General features: G+C 44.6%; 1 protein-coding gene and 2 non-coding genes across 4 annotated transcripts; all 3 read right to left on the bottom strand.

Moving 5' to 3' along the window:
* Positions 1–727: 727 nt before the first annotated feature.
* DKC1 (dyskerin pseudouridine synthase 1) lies at positions 728–14,429 on the bottom strand. 2 transcript variants are annotated; one of them, XM_005595023.4, is made up of 15 exons: positions 14,312–14,429; positions 12,404–12,471; positions 11,844–11,930; positions 11,374–11,465; positions 10,978–11,162; positions 10,299–10,363; positions 9,977–10,103; positions 9,054–9,184; positions 8,501–8,644; positions 6,810–6,930; positions 4,461–4,579; positions 3,702–3,805; positions 3,126–3,204; positions 2,073–2,210; positions 728–1,591 (listed from the first exon to the last, which is right to left on the bottom strand). In XM_005595023.4, exons 1-15 carry the CDS (start codon positions 14,325–14,327, stop codon positions 1,523–1,525), a joined length of 1,545 nt encoding a protein of 514 aa, XP_005595080.1. In that variant the 5' UTR covers positions 14,328–14,429; the 3' UTR covers positions 728–1,522. The 2 variants fall into 2 exon arrangements, with proteins under 2 accessions (XP_005595080.1, XP_073885845.1); XM_074029744.1 differs by lacking the exon at positions 11,374–11,465.
* Positions 3,276–3,404, bottom strand: LOC123571493 (small nucleolar RNA SNORA56). The gene has a single exon (XR_006695649.2). It is a non-coding gene; the product is annotated as a small nucleolar RNA SNORA56 (small nucleolar RNA).
* LOC123571488 (small nucleolar RNA SNORA36 family) lies at positions 8,827–8,958 on the bottom strand. Its single transcript, XR_006695644.1, has one exon. It is a non-coding gene; the product is annotated as a small nucleolar RNA SNORA36 family (small nucleolar RNA).
* Positions 14,430–18,827: the final 4,398 nt, after the last annotated feature.

Below are 18,827 nucleotides of genomic sequence, written 5' to 3'. Positions count from 1 at the left end.
GGTACAGTGGAGGCTGGTCACTGAGCCAGGGCTGGGGTCCACTCTGCACGCCTGGCTCATAATGTGGCTACAGCTCAGGGCCTCTCCTCACTGCATCCAAGGACTCCCCCAGGAAGCGACACTTTTTTTCTTTTTTTGAGACAGTCTCACTGCTTTGCCCAGGCTGGAGTGCAGTGGCAGGATCTCGGCTCACTGCAACCTCCACCTCCCAGGTTCAAGGGACTCTCCTGCCTCAGCCTCCCAAGTAGCTGGGATTACAGGTGCACACCACCACACCTGGCTAATTTTTGTATTTTTAGTAGAGATGGGTTTTGCCATGTTAACCAGGCTGGTCTCAAACTCCTGACCTCAGGTGATCTGCCTGCCTCAGCCTCCCAAAGTTGATGGGATTACAGGTGTAAGCCACCACACCCGGCCTCTTTCTTGGCTCTTAATACCAAATTGGAAGCAACCCTAGACCTTTCTTCCACTAATCTGTCACCAAGGCCTTCAGATTCCTGAATGTCCCTAACTTTCAGCTTCCTTCTCCCGACTCACCCTGCCTCCCTCCTGCCAGGCCCACTATGTATAAATACATCAACCCTCTCCTCTGTTCTTCTACAGATCACTGGTTTTGTGGTAATCACTGCCTGAGTACTCACATCAGATGACAGGGCCCAAGGTGAACTGTGTAAGATACAGAACGAAAATGTAAAAGCCAGAAAACATAAAAGCATCACACTTCAAATAGAACATAAAGGTCCCTAGATTTTTAATCAAAATATTTTACAATTTTTGCTCTGCTAGCATGAGATCACCAACAAGAAAACCCAACAGGAATACATTAAAAACTTAACAAATTGACTTTAATAAGTAAAAATTACAACATTCTTCTCCCAGCAATGAACAATTTCATTCTTTAAAAGTAAACGAGGCCTAAAACAAGACGGCACAGGAACAAGTAGTCAGATGGATTTAGGTGAACACTGTACAGAAGCTTTGAGGAAGTGCAAAGGACTGACCTCTAGGCCAGAACAAGATGGAAAACCACCAGGCCCGTCAGACACCAGCATGGACAAAACTCAGTTATACTGAATTCAGAGACAAAATTCAGTGACACTCTTCTATCACTTATTTACGGTTCTACACCATTTCACTGAGCAGACTTAGTTTTTTGTTTTGTTTTACAAACCTTATAAACAGAGGGGATAAAAAAATGCAAACTAGGACTATGATGTTAAGACAACCACTAGCAGACAGCTGCGGACAGTTACTGGGTCTGAAGGTGAGGCTCAAACCGAGAAGTCATTGGGATAAACTCTGCCTCTTTCATCACCCATATCCTTAAAACAGGACAAGATGGGATGACCACACCAGGTAACATCACCGAGGTCTCAAAGTAGCAGCTAAAATGTGCCGGAACTCTTCACCCTGTCTAGGACCTATGTTCCACTCTCTCAGCAACAAAAGGATCTATAACATGTTTTCTTAATAAGGCTTTAGTTTCTCCTCCAGCTGGACACAATGCTTCAAGTGGCCTTCACTACTCAGAAACCAATTCTACCTCTTTTGCTTTCTTCTTCTTCTTCTTCTTCTTGGTGGTATCACTGTCCTAGAAAGAAAGAGAATGAAAGCTTATAGATACCATGGGATCCACTAACAAAGCTATCACTCTCCCAGAAGGAAATCTGGTAAAGGTCCACAGTCAAGCAAGCCTTTTTTCAGGACCTGTAAGGATATTTTGGGTTAAATACTACATGTGACACAAAGTTCTGCGAACCTTTCAGTGACACCCTAGTGGTCTACTTTTGGAAGTAGAAACATTCAGATCACCATCCTACACATCCTCTCCACCCCACCGTCAATAGAGCTGTAAGTGTAAGTGGTAGATGCCGAGTACCTCTATCTGTCCATTCCACAGGGAGGGCAAAAGCAGTCCAGGAACATGGGGAAGCACTAAAGGCACTCAGTCGCATGCCACCCCCAGGCCACAGCTCCTCCAAGAAGAGTAACAAAGCTGGTACCACCTGGGTAATTCTTTCCCCATGGAGGGACTAAGCCAGCCCAAGGAACCTGAACATATCTCCACACACCCCATCTCCAGGCTCGGCCCCGCTCTCCAGACCAGCCTTGGCCTTCTTGTCCTTCTTACTCTTCTTCTTTTCCTTCTTGATCAACTGAGGAGCTGCTGGAGGGGTCTCGTCACTTTCACTGTCACTCTCTCGCTTCCGCTGAGATGAAAGCAATTGGTTAAGTGTTAGATATTGGGCAATAATGGACAAGAAAGGTTCAGTGAGTCAAAAGGTAGTGAGGCACCGAGAAAGATCCCAACTGAATCCAACAGGACGTTTTGTGACTACAAACCCGGACAAGGCTTTAGTTTACTGAGGATTTGAAGACAGTCTCATCCCCCAAATCCAAGAAGCCTTGAGGCAGGCAGAGAGGAGCAGCACAGCAGCAGCATGGGGCTTGGGGATGGAAAGGCCCAGAGAAGCTGTTTCTTTCACGACTGCAAGGACCTCTCACAGAAAGCAGGCAAAGCAAGAATTCACATCTGACAAGTCAGAAGCTCCTCCCACACAGCCTTGTGCAGGATACTCAGTACCGCCCCCCGTTTCTGAGTACAGACCTGTCATTCTGTGCACTAATGCCAGCAGCAACATGGGGTGGAGTTGCCACCCCATGCTTGACTGACTCTTTCAACACCAGGTGGTGCCGAGTTAAAATGCAATTCTGTTCTCTGCTGAATTTCGTATGGCCTCGAGTGTCCAAGAGCCATGGCCTCTGATTTCAACACATGTGTCCTACCATTTGACCCAGGGCGGGGGCCAGAATGACACACACACCAGCACCCATTCTATCCCTGTGTTGCTGCCATAGCTGAGGTAGGAGTCGAGGCCGATCTGATTCCTGAGCCCACATTCCTCCTCCCAGCAGATACGACAGGGAATACAAATCAGAGGAGCCTGCAGAGCCCAAACAAGCACCCCAGGGTATAAGGCAGCATTACCTGTGTATGCACTACACCTCTGACGCCAGGGTATATGGCTAGACTGCAGACAGTCACAAAGTAAGACGAATGCCAGTGCCTCTTAGGATTATCTCCCTAAGCACATTCCAAACTGATTACAGCATATGCCACTCACCTTCGCAGTTTTTGCTGCTTCGGCAACTACCTGCGGGGCTTTTACCACTTCAGCAACCACCTCTTTTTTGGCAGTCTCACTGAAAGAGAAGAGGTAGCAATAAGTCAAATTCACTGAATGGCTTTCCAGGGCAGTACTGATGTTATGTAGTGTTATCTGGCAAGTCTCAAACCACCATCAAAATACTGACGCTGGACAGAAGAACTCACCACTTACTGTTGCAGACTGAATCCCTCTAGAGTCCCACGAGCCAGACTAGAAAGGGGTAACTGTCTGCCGTGCAGGCCCACACCCCTAACTGGCCTGGGCAGCCAAGACTTCATGGGAGCCAAAGAGCTGGTTCCTGTGGTCCTGCATTTAGCAAGTTTGCCCCAAACCAAGTGACTCCCCCTCCCCTGGGCTCTACAACCTCCGTGCTCACCTGTCCCTCACCTGTCGTCTATGTACTCCTGCATCCAAATGGCAAGTGGGCACTCTCTACCCTCCCATCCTCACCTGTTGTTGACGTACTCCTGCATCAAGGCAGCATGTGTGCTGTCTCTACCCACCCCTGGCTCTGAAACATCCTGCCCTCACCTGTAGTCAACATACTCCTGCTTCCAGGTGGCAGGCGTACTCTCTGTGGGCTTCCCGTACTTGTCCAGAAGGCCCTGCTTGATCATCAGCTTCTTCTGACTTGCCTGGTGGAACATCAAGGTGTCAACATTAGAATGGTGTCAATGCGGAAGCGGGCATGGTGACTGCAAAGAATAGAACAAGGTTCCTCCCTGGTGTATTCTCAGCAGGGCCTCAAACTCCTCTCCAGAGCATTCAGAATTCGCCCACTAACTCCAACACACAGAGGACTTGTTGAAGGTCACAAAGCTTATTAGTGAGAGCCTCTGCAGACATATGTCCCCACCACAGCCACTCTACTCTTTTGCCTTTGCACATGCTGCTTGCTGCCTCCCACTGCCCTGAACTCTCCCCTCCCCTCTTCACTTCATCAACACCTAATCCACTCTTCACACTGGTGTGGCTTAACAGATGATCTCTTGCCCAGACTCCTTGAGCACTGTGGACACTCCAGGTGACAGCCACCTCTCTGCACTTCTTGGTAGCCACTAACATGAATGAAATTTGCCATTCCACTGTGTGATTACGTAAGTAATGCCCAACTGTTTCCCCTCAGACTGAAATCTCTAAGGCCCAAGACAGGGCCTGTTTCCACTCATCAACAATCCAGAGCCCAGCACAATACAAGGCTGTGGTGGTGAAATACACCAATAGCTGCCCAAGTATTCAACAATGCCAAACAAAAGAACCTGGCAGAGCACGCAACCCAGTACCACTTACCTTTGGACCTAAACCCCACTTCCGAGGGTAAGTGTCTCTCTCCATGATCACTCTCTTGATCTTTGCTACTATACCATGATCGCAGGTAGAGATGACCGCTGTGGTCATTAACGCAATAGCTACAGGCATTGAATAAAGAAAAGAATTATTTGAAGGGGGAAAGAATTGATAATTGATGAGCCCCAACTCTACTGTTGTATGCCACTTTCAAAACTCTGAGCTCTACTACTTTAATTGGGGTTTCCTTTGCTCAGGATATGCATATGGAAGAAATCCCCCATTATGAGAAGGAGGCTTCTGAAATGATGTTAAACTTCTCAAGTTAAAAAACACCTAACCAAAGCACCTAACGATACACATAACAGGCTTGCAGCTCAAGACATCTATAGGAATGGCATGCACACTCCCTTTGCGGCCACAGAACCTTTGAAGTTTTAAGGATTCCTTTTCTGCTGCTGTCCATAGGCCATGGCTGGCCTGCCTGCTCACAGAGCTAAGGAATCCTGATGACATGCTTACTTCTGGTACATATTGGACCCATTAAATGAATAGCTCTAAGGTTCATTCGCTAAGAGGGTGCAGAGCATTTAAAGTCTTAAGAGACAATCCAACAGTAGCTAAGCTTTCACGAGTTAAAAAACACTGGTACTTTACATGGAACCACAAAAGACTCAAACTAGCCAAAGTGATCCTAAGCAAAAAGAACAAACCTAGAGGAATCACATTACCTCACTTCACATTATACTATAGAGCTACAGTAACCACAATAGTATGGTACTGGCATAAAAACAGGCACATAAACCAATGGAACAGAATAGGGAACCCAGAAACAAATCCACACAGCCACATTGAACTCATTTTTGACAAAGGTACCAACAACATACACTGGGTAAAAACCAGTCTCTTCAATAAATGGTGCTGGGAAAACTAGATATCCATATGCATAAGAACGGGACAAAATATCCGCAAACTACCCATCTGACAAGGGATTTATAACCAGAATATATAACGAACTCGGCGCTATAGGAAAAAAATCTAATAATCCAATCAAAAAACAGGCAAAATATTTGAATAGACACTTCTCAAAAGAAGATAAATAAATGGCAAACAGGCATATGAAAAGGTGCTCAACGCTGATCACCAGAGAAATGCAAATCAAAACTACAATGAAACATCATTTCACTCCAGTTAAAATGGTTTATATCCAAAAGACAGACAATGACAAATGCTGGAAAGGATGTGGAGAAAAGGGAACCTTTGTACATTGTTGGTGGGAAGGTAAATTGATACAACCACTATGGAGAACAGTTAGGAGGTTCCTCAAAAAACTAAACTGAGCTATCATAGGATCCAGCAATCCCACTGCTGGGTATATACCCCAAATAAAGGAAATTAGTGTTATCAAAGAGATCACAATAGCCAAGATTTGGAAGCAACCGAGGTGCCCATCAACAGATAAATGGATAAAGAAAATGTGGTACATATACACGATGGAATACTATTCAGCCTTAAAAAAAAATGAGATCCTGTCATTTCCAACAACATGGATGGAACTGAAGATCATGTTAAGTGTAATCAGTCAGGCATAGAAAGACAAACATTGCATGTTCTCACTTATTTGTGGGAGCTAAGAATCGAAACAATTGAACTCGTGGACAGAGAAGAGTAAAAGAACGGTTACCAGAGACTGGGAGGGTAGTTGGAGGCTGGCAGGGAGGTAGGGATGGTTAATGGGTACAAAAAAAAAAATAAAGGCAGATCACCTGAGGTCAGGAGTTCAAGACCAGCCTGACCAACATGGCAAAACCCCATTTCTACTAAAAATACAAAAAATTAGCCAAGTGTCATGGTGTGCACCTGTAATCCTAGCTACTCGGAAGGCTGAGTCACGAGAATTGCTTGAACCTGGGAAGCAGAGGTTGCAGCGAGCCAAAGTCACGTCACTGCACTCCAGTCTGGGCGAAAGAGCAAGACTCTTGTCTTCTTAAAAAGCAAAAACAAAAACGAAACACCAACAACAAAAACAAAAAAATCAAATGAATGAACAAGACGAGTAAGACCTACTATTTGATAGCCTACTATTTGATAGATTATAGTCACAGGGTGACTATAATCAATAGCTTAAGTGTATATTTTAAAATAACTAAGGTGATAGATAAATAACTAACAGTAAAATAGGATTGTTAGTAACACAAAGGAGAAATGCTTAAGATGGACGCCCCATTCTCCACGATGTGATTATTATGTATTGCATGCCTGTGTCAAAACATCTCATGAACCCCATAAATATATACACCTACTATGTAACCACAAACATTTACAATTTAAAAAATAAACATCCCCTCTTACCCATGCAGATTGCCTCTCCTTTGGTGGTGATAACCACAATCTCCTGATTGACCTCAATGCCATCCTCATATCGAAGAACACCTGGAAGCATGATCTTGGCCCCATAGCAGATAGCATTTACCTGCAGAGATGGCACCATGTGTGAGGGGCCCAGCTGCTGCCTTCCAACCCACTCCCACACCAGAGTAAAGGAAGACAACAAGGGGGTGGGGTCTGACACCATGAAACAGGGATGGCACTGATAGCCCACTAGCTGCAAGGGGCATGAAGGGACTCAGAAGAGCAACAGCCACCTCACTGTGCTAGGCACCACTCTCTGCACTTTACACACACGACTTAAAAGTCGTAAAGAAGACTTTCAGGTTTTCAGGTTCTAGAGACTCACAGGTATTTTCATTTTATTTTTTTATTTTTTGTTTTCCGGCAGAACCTCCCTCTGTCGTCCAGGGTGGAGTGCAGTGGCCCGTTCTCAGCTCACTGCAACCTCCACCTACAGAGTTCAAGTGATTCTCGTGCCTCAGCCTCCCAAGTAGCTGGGATTACAGGCATGCGCCACCACGCCCAGCTAATTTTTGTATTTTTAATAGAGACAGGGTTTCACCATATTGCCCAGGCTGGTCTCAAACTCCTGAGCTCAAGCAATTTGCCTGGCCTGGCCTCCCAAAGTGCTGGGATTACAAGTGTGAGTCACTGCACCTGGTCGGTATTTTCATTTTAAACATAAAAATAGCCTTGGCATTCCTTAACTGCTCCTCTCTCCTCCTTATCAGGAGAAAGAATAGATTTACTAGAGATCCAGGCAATAACAGGCTCCTAAAGAACTTGAAAACAAGATTACTGAGGCCTGTTGAACCAATCACACAAAAGTCTTGGTGCAGAATTTATAGATCAATAGGTACAACTTAAGGCTTCCTCTCCAGAAGTTCAATGGTGCCCAAGGCACCCATCTGCCTCATGCCATCTCCACTCACCTAGATCTCTTTTGCTGATCACATTTGACCCTCCCTTTACATTCACCCAGAAGCCAATGGTTTGATAAGGAGAGGTTATCACATTTATGTTGTCCACTGTTTTGTGACTGAGTTTTTTCAACTATTATGGTGCCATCTTTCAGTATTTATTACAGCGTATACACATACAAAATATGCAAACATCTGTACAAGATTTGAATATAAATAATTACCAACTACAAACATTTTAAATATCCAGAAATTTTTATCCCTCAAGTTAGAGAAAAGAGAGTATGCTTTAATTTATAAAAGGCCAACTCTCTGATCATCATAAAAACACAGCTCACAGCCTTGATCTCCTGGGCTCAAGCGATTCTCCCACTTCAGCCTCCCAAGTAGATGGGAATATAGACATGTGCCACTACACCTGGCTATTTTTTATTTTTGTGACGACAGGGTCTTACTATGTTGCTCAGGCTGGTCTCAAACTCCTTCCTGGGCTCAAGTGATCCTCTTGTCTTAGCCTGCCAAAGTGCTGGGATTACAGGCATCAGCCACTGTGCCCAGCCTAATGTGCCTTATTTTTAAGTATTCCTACCATTAAACTTTTACTTTAAATTAGTATACTTGGTTTGGACTTGAAAAAATAAATAAATAAAACCCAAGGAAAACAATAAAAAGAGCAAGCCTCATCTTTGGAGTATGTTCTGTCCAAATATAAACTCCTAACCCGGAACTTACTGCACTGTCTTTCATAACCAGCCGTTTATGAGATGTCAACAACTTTTCCAAAGGGTAAACAACTCGCCGCAGGTAACTCTCATCCTTGTGGTTATCATATAGCCACTGAGCATCAAGCACATCGTGCATTGTCACCATGTGGTCCTGAAAAGCAGCCATGTATGAAAATAATTCAGTTTTTTTGCATCTCGGCCCATCAGATCCCAAACTTCCTAAAACTGAATGTAACTTGTCTACTAGTCCAAGCTCATTATGTCTTCAGCCTCTTCAGTCCTGGCTCTTCCAGGCATCTTTAACCACTGAAGTATTAGATCCCAAGCAGGCATTTTTGTAGGCTGGGAGGCAAATGAATAGAATAATACTTCCTACCCAATCATCTCCCTTAGTCCATTTTAATGTCCCAAAGTTTAATTAACAGAACAGGGAAGCTGCCCTGGACTGAACTCAACACTTTGGAAAGCGCCTTTCCCACAACATGAAGCAAGTGGAGTGCCACCAAAGGCTGGCAGATGTTAAGAACAAGCTCTAAAACTTCTAGCCCCGTAACACATACCTTTTCACTCATGACTCCAGAACGAACCCTCCGAAGCTCCTGCATCTGACCACCAACTCCCAATAACAAACCAAGGTGCACACATAATGTCCGAATGTAGGTGCCGGCCTCACAACTCACCCAAAAGATTCCTAAGATATACACACAAAAGAAAAGCAGCACCTACTATAAATACATCACTGGTTGAGAAATGGTTAACCTTCATCTGAGCCATCAAGACTAGAGGTGACAGACAGAGGGCATGACTGACACAATATGCCAAGGGCAACCACTTCTTAAAATATAAGCATTTGTTGTATTTAAAGATCTGTAATTCTGATATTAACAGAATTTTTAACACTTAGTTGCAGGTATATTCAGCATGGTATGTTTCATGGATGGGCGGAAAATAGGCATTGTCTTAAATTTACTTCTGACAACTTAATCTGAGCAGCCCTGCTAAGTATTGCTATGTTTAAAAGAAAAGTACAATCCAACTGTTTATTGTTGCTTTTTGCCATTTGGTAGCATTTTACACGTAGGCTTCAATCTGGAGAATACTCTGGATTCAACAGAAAAACCTTTTAAATGATGTTTTGTACAACAGAAACTTCTAAGCAGTCAAAATTGCAACAAGTAAAAAACACATGCAAAACATACTTTGCTGAAAACACCTTTGAACAAAGCACCGAACTACACAAATGCAGAATGAAAATATTTCAATTCCAGCAGAAGCAGTCATCATAAAAAGTACAAAAGCCATCTCACTTTACTAGGCACTGTTCACTTTTTAACAAAAGATAATAAAAACTATTGCCCACAGACAATATCCCAGCTGTAGCGCAGGTTTCAGAAAGTCTTCAACTTCAAGGGCATCTACTTTTAACAAGAGAACAGAATCCTGAAGAATGTGTTCATACCCACTCACAGACCTAATGACCCACCTAATCTTCTTTCAGGATCGTATTCAATCATTTTGCTCTCGTAGATGGTCCTCACTCGGAGCTGCCTCTTTACTGCAGCAATAAGTGGGGGTCGCTGGAATAGGGCACCTGTCAGAGTTTCTAGGGCCTAAGAACAAACACAAAGCAAAACAAACACCCTCATCAGAATGTAAATGTGCAGTCACTGGTCCAGGCTGGCTGTGGCAGCTGACTGAAAAGGGCACAAAAGGAGTCAGCCAGGACAGCTAACCCATCTCCAGATGTTTAGGGGCTCAGAGATCCAAATCAACAAAGGGTGTCCTCCCTACAATTGCAGACTTACCCTAGAAAGCTGGGTCCCCCCTTCAATAGCATTGTGCAGCCGGACAATCCCCACATACTCTTTGCCTGAAAAATGACAAGAGTAGTCAGGTTTGGCCACTGAGTTTTCTGTTTTTCATATTTCTTATATGCTCAGTCACTCCCATTTTGCACAACAGGAAAAGCAGGCAGCTTGACCTTGTGTTTCTATAAAATCTGCATGAAGACAGATTTCATGGTGATGATGTAGGAAAGAATGAAGATACTCTCTCACTGGGAATTCAATGTACTAACAGGGACAGTTGGGAGTACCAGTGTAGAACCTGCCTGGAAAAAGCCTTGCAAGATAAGCAGGCTTTTCTCAGATAAAAATGAAGGAAGGATACTTTAGGCAGAAGCAGTGGCACAGAGTGAGAAGCCTAGAGTGACAAGCTGAGAGCTGAACCTGGACAGAGTTCTGCCTCCAGGCTACAAATGGATCCCGTCAGCTTGATGAATACATGCTTAGTATGTGGAATTCCAAAAAGGGTGGACCACCAAGATCTGGCAGGGGACAGAAGGTACACAGAAACCGACAGTATCTCTGCTTTAGGATTTTTTTTTTCCCTAACGAAGAAATAGTTTCCAGCAGACAAAACATAGAAGGGAAATAACAGAAAGCTTTCCACTCTAGCCAGTCCTTCCCTCCCTCTCCCAAATACCTGCACTCTGTTGTGACTTCACCAAGCGAGTGGCTCGTTCTATGCACACGATTAAACAACCAGTCACCTTGGGATCCAGAGTACCACTGTGCCCTGTCTTCTCCACCCTAAGTATCCGTCGAATCCAGGCTACCACCTCATGGGAAGAAGGGTTAGAGGGCTTGTCAAGATTAATGAAACCTGTCCTAGAATGAAAAAAAAAAATTAATGTATAACCCACTCCTGTGCGCCAATGAAACAACACATCTAGAGTTAAAAGAAAAAGAATTCACTGTGGGTACAGGTTATATATTCAAGACAAAGCTATTCTGGCATGTCACTGCCTTCTTGAATAGCTAGTGTGAAAGCATTTTCAAAAGAAAGTAAGTTTGCACAGTGCCTCCTCCCAACACTTACCTGATATAGTCCCCAATCTCTCTCTTCAGAGGATTTGAACCACATGCAAGAGGTGTATAGTGTGTTGTCCTTACATTCAGCTTATCAAAATTCTACAAAGCAACGACACAACACAAAACAAAATACCATGTCGTGAGCACATGTAAAAAAAGAGTCAGTACCACTATGTGGCCCACAAACTGGCATAGGTCTGCAGGATGGACTAAGTACAAAAACTGAGAACTGTTTACAAACTTAGCAATTTAACATTGTGGGGACATTTATTCTACAACAGTGTCAAGTGCACTGCAAATTTTTTTAAAAACTTGGTTCTTCATTTCAGATACCTTAAGGAATCCTGCTTTAAACTGTATCAGTGGGCATTTCCTAAAGTCAAGGATGCCAGCAGTAAGCATTCTCAATCAATTGCTTAATACTTGGAAATAACATAAAAGCAGGCATTCACCTGATGCACGATTTTAACCACATACCTTTAGCAGAAGGGGCCACTGAGACGTGTCCAACTTAGCAACTTTGGATTCGGGTTTGATAAGAAATTCTTCAGCGTGTTGTATTTCCTTCGACAGGACAGAAACATAACCTATTAAACTTCCCACCCGATTTTGAACAATTCCATTACTGCCATGGAAATGTATGCCTTTTAAATAGAAAATAAGGCTTCCTATGTATTTTCACTGGGACCTCCAAGGGAAAGAGAGAGAAGAAATGAACCAGGAGTACAGAGGGGAAGTGAAATGCCACTAAGATAGGTCCAAATATTTAAAGAGAAAGGGGGATGGTGGGTCTGTGGGTGGCATAAAGAAGAGAAATTCAGAGAGAGCAGTTGGTTAAGGCCGGCACCACTTAGTAAGCTATGCCTGAAGGACACTTGGACTGTCTGGGGCTCTCATTTCAATGCTTTTTCAAATCTACACAATGACCACCAATGCTGGCCCATTCCTTGGAAACCTTTAAAAACACCTCTTTCTTTTAGTTTGTTATTTAAGTAAACCTTTTTAGTCAAAGTGAAGTCAAACACATTACTACTCACAGCTACATCTTCTTCTGGCAATGACTTCCGCTCCTTTTTCTTCTTATGTTTCTTTGGCAAAATAATTACTAAAAAAACAAACACAGGATTCGGGAATTTTCCCCAAGAATAAATGAAACAAGAGTTTAAAATAAAGACCGAAATTAGGTCAGGTAAGAAATGTATTTTAGGTCTACGATTACAGTTACATGTCACATAATGTTTTGCAAGGACAGACTGCGTATGTGACGGTGGCCCCTATAAGATTATAACAGAGCTGAAAAATTCCTATCTCCTAGTGATGTCTTGATGATCCCGACCCTGTGTAGGTCAAGGCTACTGTGTGTGTTGTGTGTGTTTGTGCCTTAGTTAACAACAAAAAAAATTTTTTAAGAAAAAAATTAAAAAATATTTAAATAGAAAACTTATAAGGATATAAACAGAGAAAATATTTATGTACAGCTGAATAATGTGTTTGTTTTAAGCTAAGTACTATTACAATAGTCGAAGTAAAAAGTTTATGAAGTTACAGTAAGCTAAGGTTGATTTATTCTGAAGAAAAATATATTTTTATAAATTTAGTGTAGCCTAGGTATACAGATTACAAAGTCTTCAGTAGTCTTCAGTCTGAGGCCTTCACATTCAGTCACCGACTCAGCCAGGGCAACTTCCAGCCCAGCAAGCTCTATTCATGGTAAGTGCCCTCCGGTGCACCACTTATAACCTTGTGTACTATATATATGTGTATATATATATATATTTTTTTTTTTTTTTGAGTGGGGGGACCCTCTTTCCCCAGGCTCGGTCTCCCGGTTCTTAAGCAATTCTCCTGCCTCAGCCTCCCAAGTAGCTGGGATTACAGGCGTGTACCACCACGCCCACCTAATTTTTTTGTAATTTTAGTAGAGACGGGGTTTCACCATGTTAGCCAGGCTGGTCTTGAACTCCTGACCTCAGGTGATCCGCCCGCCTGGGCTTGCCAAAGTGCTGGGATTACAGGCCTGAGCCACCGCGCCCAGCCCTGTGCTATATTTTCACTGTCCTTTTTCTGCTTAGACATGTTTAAATACACAAACTCTCGATGCTGTGTTCCAACTGCCTACAGCATTCCGCACAGTACAATGCTGTCCAGGTTTGTAGCCTAGGAGCCATACGCTACACCATATACAGCCCAGGTGTGTAGTAGCCTATGCCATCAAGGTTTGTGTAAGAGTCCTCTGATGTTCATACAATGATGAAATCGCCTAACGACCCATTTCTCAGAACGTATATCCGTAGGTAAGCGAGAAAACAAAGTGTGTAAGGCCAAATATATGGGTCGCATGGCTGGGTAACTGACTGCAGGCTACTGCACGTGTCTGCTTCCCTTCCGGTTCACCACGTGGCTATGGCAGGGCTTAAATACCCAACAGAAGCACTCAGGCAGCGGGCCGGAAAGTTCCACAAGCGACCACTCGACTGTCCCCACGGGCTTGTGGCCTCTAGAACTTTCTTGCAACTTGGAGCTCTATCCCTGCTCCGAGGTCCCTCGGCTCCTTTTCTTCTCGGCCCGTTTCCACTACCCTTGCCCCCCTAGTCGCATGGAGCTGTAACGGCGGTGTCCGGGCTGGCAGCAGCACAGACACTGCCACGTCCCCCGCCACCACAGGGTGGGCAGCACGGCAGAGGTCCTTCGACGGCGACCCGGACCCCAGAGAGGTGAGAGAGCCGAGCCCCATCATACTAAGTCACCACGAGGGGCTTCCACTCTCGCGCCCTTGCCATTGAGCCAGTACCGAGCGACAAGGCCGGCTTAAGGCCTGGCGGAGAAGAGGCCGACACGCCGGCGGGAACCAAAAGGAGGCGTGCGCGGGCCCCGATACCATCCCCCCACCCCCAGCTCCCCGAGTCGCCCGGAGTTAGCACGGCCCGGACGCCTGCAGCCCTTACCTTCCGCATCCGCCATGTTATCCTGCACCGCGTGCGTGCAGCCCGGACCACAGCTGAGAGACCGACCGCAGACTCCCGCCGCCTCGGTCCCGTCAGGCCGCGCTGCTAGGACCCACCCACCCGCGCACCGCCCTGTGCGTGCCTTGCCGCGGGGCGGGAGGGGGCGGGGCCATCCCGGGGGCGGAATCCGAGGCGCGCGCTGGTAGTCCGCGCAATGCGATTTGTTGGCTTGGCCAGTACGGAGGGCACGACCGCGCGTGCGCATCGAGCCTCAACCAGCCCGGTTGGCCCAGGCTGGAAGCGCGACTGCCGCCCGCCCCGGCAGCCTGGAGTCGGTGGGCGTGGCCTCAGCTGTAACTGGTTCACCTCCGGTTTTAGCTCCGCGCCTGCGCCTGGGCTCACGGCTGAACGCTCCGTAAACAGTACCTCTTTCTTTGCTTTCTCACACCGACCCTTTCAGGTTGGTGTTGGATCAGTCCTGATTAATAAGTGAACATGTTAAAGCTCGGAGAGGTTGAAAGCCCTTTGCTGCTTGCAGTTCCCATCCAGCTAGAGCAGATGGCCAATAGGAGTAGAGTGCGTGCTGCATGTTGACTTATAAATTTTCCAGCAGCAACATGAAAGAAGAGTAAAAAGAAAAAGGTGAAAATGATTTTTATAATGAATTTTTTTAACCCAGCGTATCCGAAATATTATCATTTCCACATATAGGCAAAACACAACAGTATGAATAGTATATTTTACATTTTTTTTTGTCCCCTCACGAAGACTTTCCGGAGTGTGCGTTTATGCTCACAGCACACTTCAATTCGAACTCCACGACCGGGCTTCACGCCAAACAGCAGAGACAAAGCACTGGCACTAAATCTCATAGAAACAGGATGAGCCTGGGTATCATGATAGGCAGCAGGGCTGGAAGCTGGAACCAAACTGATTTCTCCCTAGGGATCTTTGATGGTGTCTAATTGATCACAGTGTCCTGTAGTAAGCCATCATGATCTGTATAACCCCGGTAACTCTAGGTCTGGCTAAAGGCATCCTGCCTTGAATCACCACAATGGAAAATCATAGCGCCTCATCTAATTCCCAGATCTAGTCAGTCCACAGGCCAGAGCCTGTGAGGTGAACCTGTAAAGGTGAGGCCAGGCATATGTAACGCTACAAGTGTGTACTTTAAGCCTGCCTCCTGCCTTCTCCTGGGACCCATGGCCATTTCCTAGGGGCTTGCACTAGCCTGTGTTAATCGCTGGGGAAGTAGAATGCCACTGTGGTCCAATGGTCAGAAGTGGAGTCAGCCCACGTCCCTTTCACTATCAGCCACCCTGTGGCTCTCTCCCCAGTTCTTGAATCCGTACTTGTAATAAACAGTAAATTGGTAGCTGGAAAAATTCCCACAGGGGCTTCCTGACTCAAGGACTGAGGGTGATAATGGAAGGAAAGATCAAAGGAAGCCTCTGGCACATTATCATAATTGATTCCCTGGAAACTGATTTGATAATCTCACTGTACCCCAAGACATCATGCAGAGCGGACCTGATGCTTAGGAAGTAGCAAATATTTCACCACAGGGTGAGAGATAAGCCCCTTGAAAATTCAGGGAGGTGACACCTCAGTGAGCTTCCTGGGCATCCAGTGGGCTGAGGCATGTTGAGACAGTCCCTCCAAAGAGAAAGACAAGTTGCCTTACTTGGAACCCTCTGCTTACTAAACAAGAAGCATGACCCTCAGTGGGCCATTTTCTGGAGATGGCATATCCCATTAGGATGCTACACAGAGCCTTTTCCAAGCTTTAGTAAGAGACTCACAGTTCAGCCCTCTGGAATTTGAAATAAACTTAAAGCTAAAACCTCCACACACAAAAAATAATAATTTGCCAGGAGGAAAAGCTCCTGGCTTACTGTAATTATTTACTGAAACGCAATGACTGTGATACACGTGGTCTTAAGACCTGAGCTGCCCATGATAAACTGGGTGTTGTCTGACCAAACCATAAAGTTGGGCATGTGAAGCAGCACTCCATCCTCAAATACGATGATGCAGCCACTTTAGAAAATGGTCTGGTAATTCCTTGAAAGGTTAAACATAGAGTTACCATATGACTCACCAATTCTACTCCTAGGTATAGACCCAAGAGAATTGAAAATGGATTTTTAGACAGATGGTTCTACACATATGTTCATAGCAGAACTATTCACAATAGCCAAAAGGTAGAAACAACCAAAATGAACAGATGAACAAAATGTGGTCTATTCATACAATGGAATATTATTAGCCATAAAAAGGGATGTAGTACTGATCCATGCTACAACATGGATACAACATTGAAAACATTCTGCTTAGTGAAAGAAGCCATACACCAAAGGCCACATTTTGTATGATTCCATTTATAGGAAATATCCAGACTAGGCAAATCTAGAGACAAAAAGCAGATTAGTGGTAGCCTTGGCCTAGGAATTTAGGGGAACCTGGGGAATGACTGCTAATGGGCACAGAGTTTCTTTTTGAGGTGATAAAAAAGGTTCTAAAATTACATTTTGGTGATGATTGCACAAGATTTCAAGAATTGTGGGATAGGATGGCCACTCATGACTGTTTGGGATCATTTAAATGACAGCCAAATTCCTCGAATTTTTGGTTTGGGTTACAGACAGAAATCCAGGGAATTTCTGTAACAATGCTTAAGGAAGTACTTATCTTTTACAGGCACAAGAATAAAACAACTAAAAACCAAACTTTAAAATTTTGACCCATCACCTTTCCAAATTACAAAACTCAGTGAATTCACAGCCTTCTCAGTTCCCTTAGTAAAGGTTGGGGCCATGATCAGAAAAGCATAGAACACTGGGATTGGAAATGGGAGTAAATTGGAGAATTGGGAGTCCCCAGAATCCCCAACTCTTACTGAGCCTCCATTGTTAAACAACCCCCACGTTTATCTGATTGCAGGTTCCCTTACTCTCTCCTGAGGGAATTAGCAGGGAAGCAAAAGCACTTCCCTCCTACTCTCCCACCCCAACGTCTCCAGGCCTGTGACTAGAGTTAACCTCTACATTGCCTCAACTGAACAATTTAAGTCATGCAGCAGGACAAAGCTTGCATATGAAAACAGTAGTAGAAGTTTGCAAACATGTACCAGGAAATAGGTAATATTTATGTAAATAATATGTGAAGGTTCTTGACCCAAAAAGGGAGATCATTTTAAATCGGGCTGAATTCTTGGTATAGATGCTGGAATAGAGGTTCATGTGGAGGTGATGCCTGGACCAAGAAGCCTATCCCAGAACTTTAACTGCAATGGACGATGGAGTTCAGGTGAGAACGTACAAGGATTGAAGGAGGTGTTTTGCTAATAAATGCTGTAAGCTACTAGATTCCCATACCAGATTATTTTTCACCACATTGTTTTCACTACATCTAGCCAGATAACCAAAACAAAATTCTTGCATTTGTCTGAATGCAAGATTCATGGAAGACTTTGCTTCTAGTACCAAATCTTGTGCCAGAAATGTTTTGTTTGGAAGTAAAAGAAACAGACTGTTATTATTGGAAGGGTATTATAGACTGTGGGACTCAATAAAGAACAGGTTTAAAGAGTGGGGTGAGTGAACATTTAGGGTAGGCCTCAAAATTGTTTATGTCTCATCTCTCACCTTCACAGCACCACACCACACCAAGTTATACAATTAAATAAGACTTTAGTGGATGTTTGCAGAAGTAAAAACAGAAAATCAAATGTAAAGAAGGGAATGTAAAACAATAGCTCTAAATATCTTTTTGTACTCTAAGAGAAAAGCCCCTAACAATGCCCAGCATGGATGCTCTTTAGTTCCCAGCCTGCTCTCTTGCCCTCAGGTCCTGTAGGGTTATATTGCTTCTACAATGTTTCACTAGGTCATGTGTGGTAAGCACTGTTAGTTGGCTGCCTAACAGCTATCCCTTTCCCCTTCTTTCTCCATAAAAGAGCCCCAGTTTTGGCCAGGACAGCACTGTGCCCAGCAGCGGGGGATGTATCACAGTCGCTCTAAGCCAATCAGATCCTTTATCACATCATTTACTGGCCTCTCTTGCTGTTCGGGTGGCCATGTGGCACAGTGCTGGCCAACGAGTTGTAACTGGAAGTCAGCTGGAGAGGGGAGGATTGGGTAATGGCACGAGGAGCCAGAAGTGGCCAGGTGGCTCTGTTTCCAGGTTAGTGGCGTGATTCTCATAAGTGGAAGCATGTTTTTCTTGGGTACTAGAATCTAAACCAGCCAGGTACAAAGTCATTAGGTTGAGAAGCAAAAATTCTGAAGGCAGATTATTCAGCATATCTGTGAGATATGCCATTCCCCACCTCAACTCTGTTTTCCAGACCTCTTATATTCTGACCATGAGAAAAACTGCACCATTTAATGGTTTCTAGTTCAGCGTATGGTCCAGATCCTCACAAGAGTGTTGTGTCCCAGCTAGCAACACAGCAGAATCTTCAACAGGCCACTTTATCATTGCCCAGATCAACAGCTGCATACAGAATGTT

Source organism: Macaca fascicularis, chromosome X, assembly GCF_037993035.2.
Source record: "Macaca fascicularis isolate 582-1 chromosome X, T2T-MFA8v1.1".
NCBI lineage: Eukaryota > Metazoa > Chordata > Mammalia > Primates > Cercopithecidae > Macaca > Macaca fascicularis.
The sequence above is the reverse complement of the archived record's forward strand: the minus strand, read 5'-3'. Positions and strand labels throughout refer to the sequence as shown.

What these genes read in the sequence shown, in the direction of transcription:
- DKC1 (XM_005595023.4), bottom strand. An exon ending in CGATCCTGAAAGAAGATTAG is followed by an intron (nt 9,185 to 9,976) that starts GTGGGTCATTAG and finishes TGTATATCTTAG; the next exon opens with GAATCTTTTGGGTGAGTTGT. An exon ending in TGGTTATGAAAGACAGTGCA is followed by an intron (nt 6,931 to 8,500) that starts GTAAGTTCCGGG and finishes CCATCTCTGCAG; the next exon opens with GTAAATGCTATCTGCTATGG.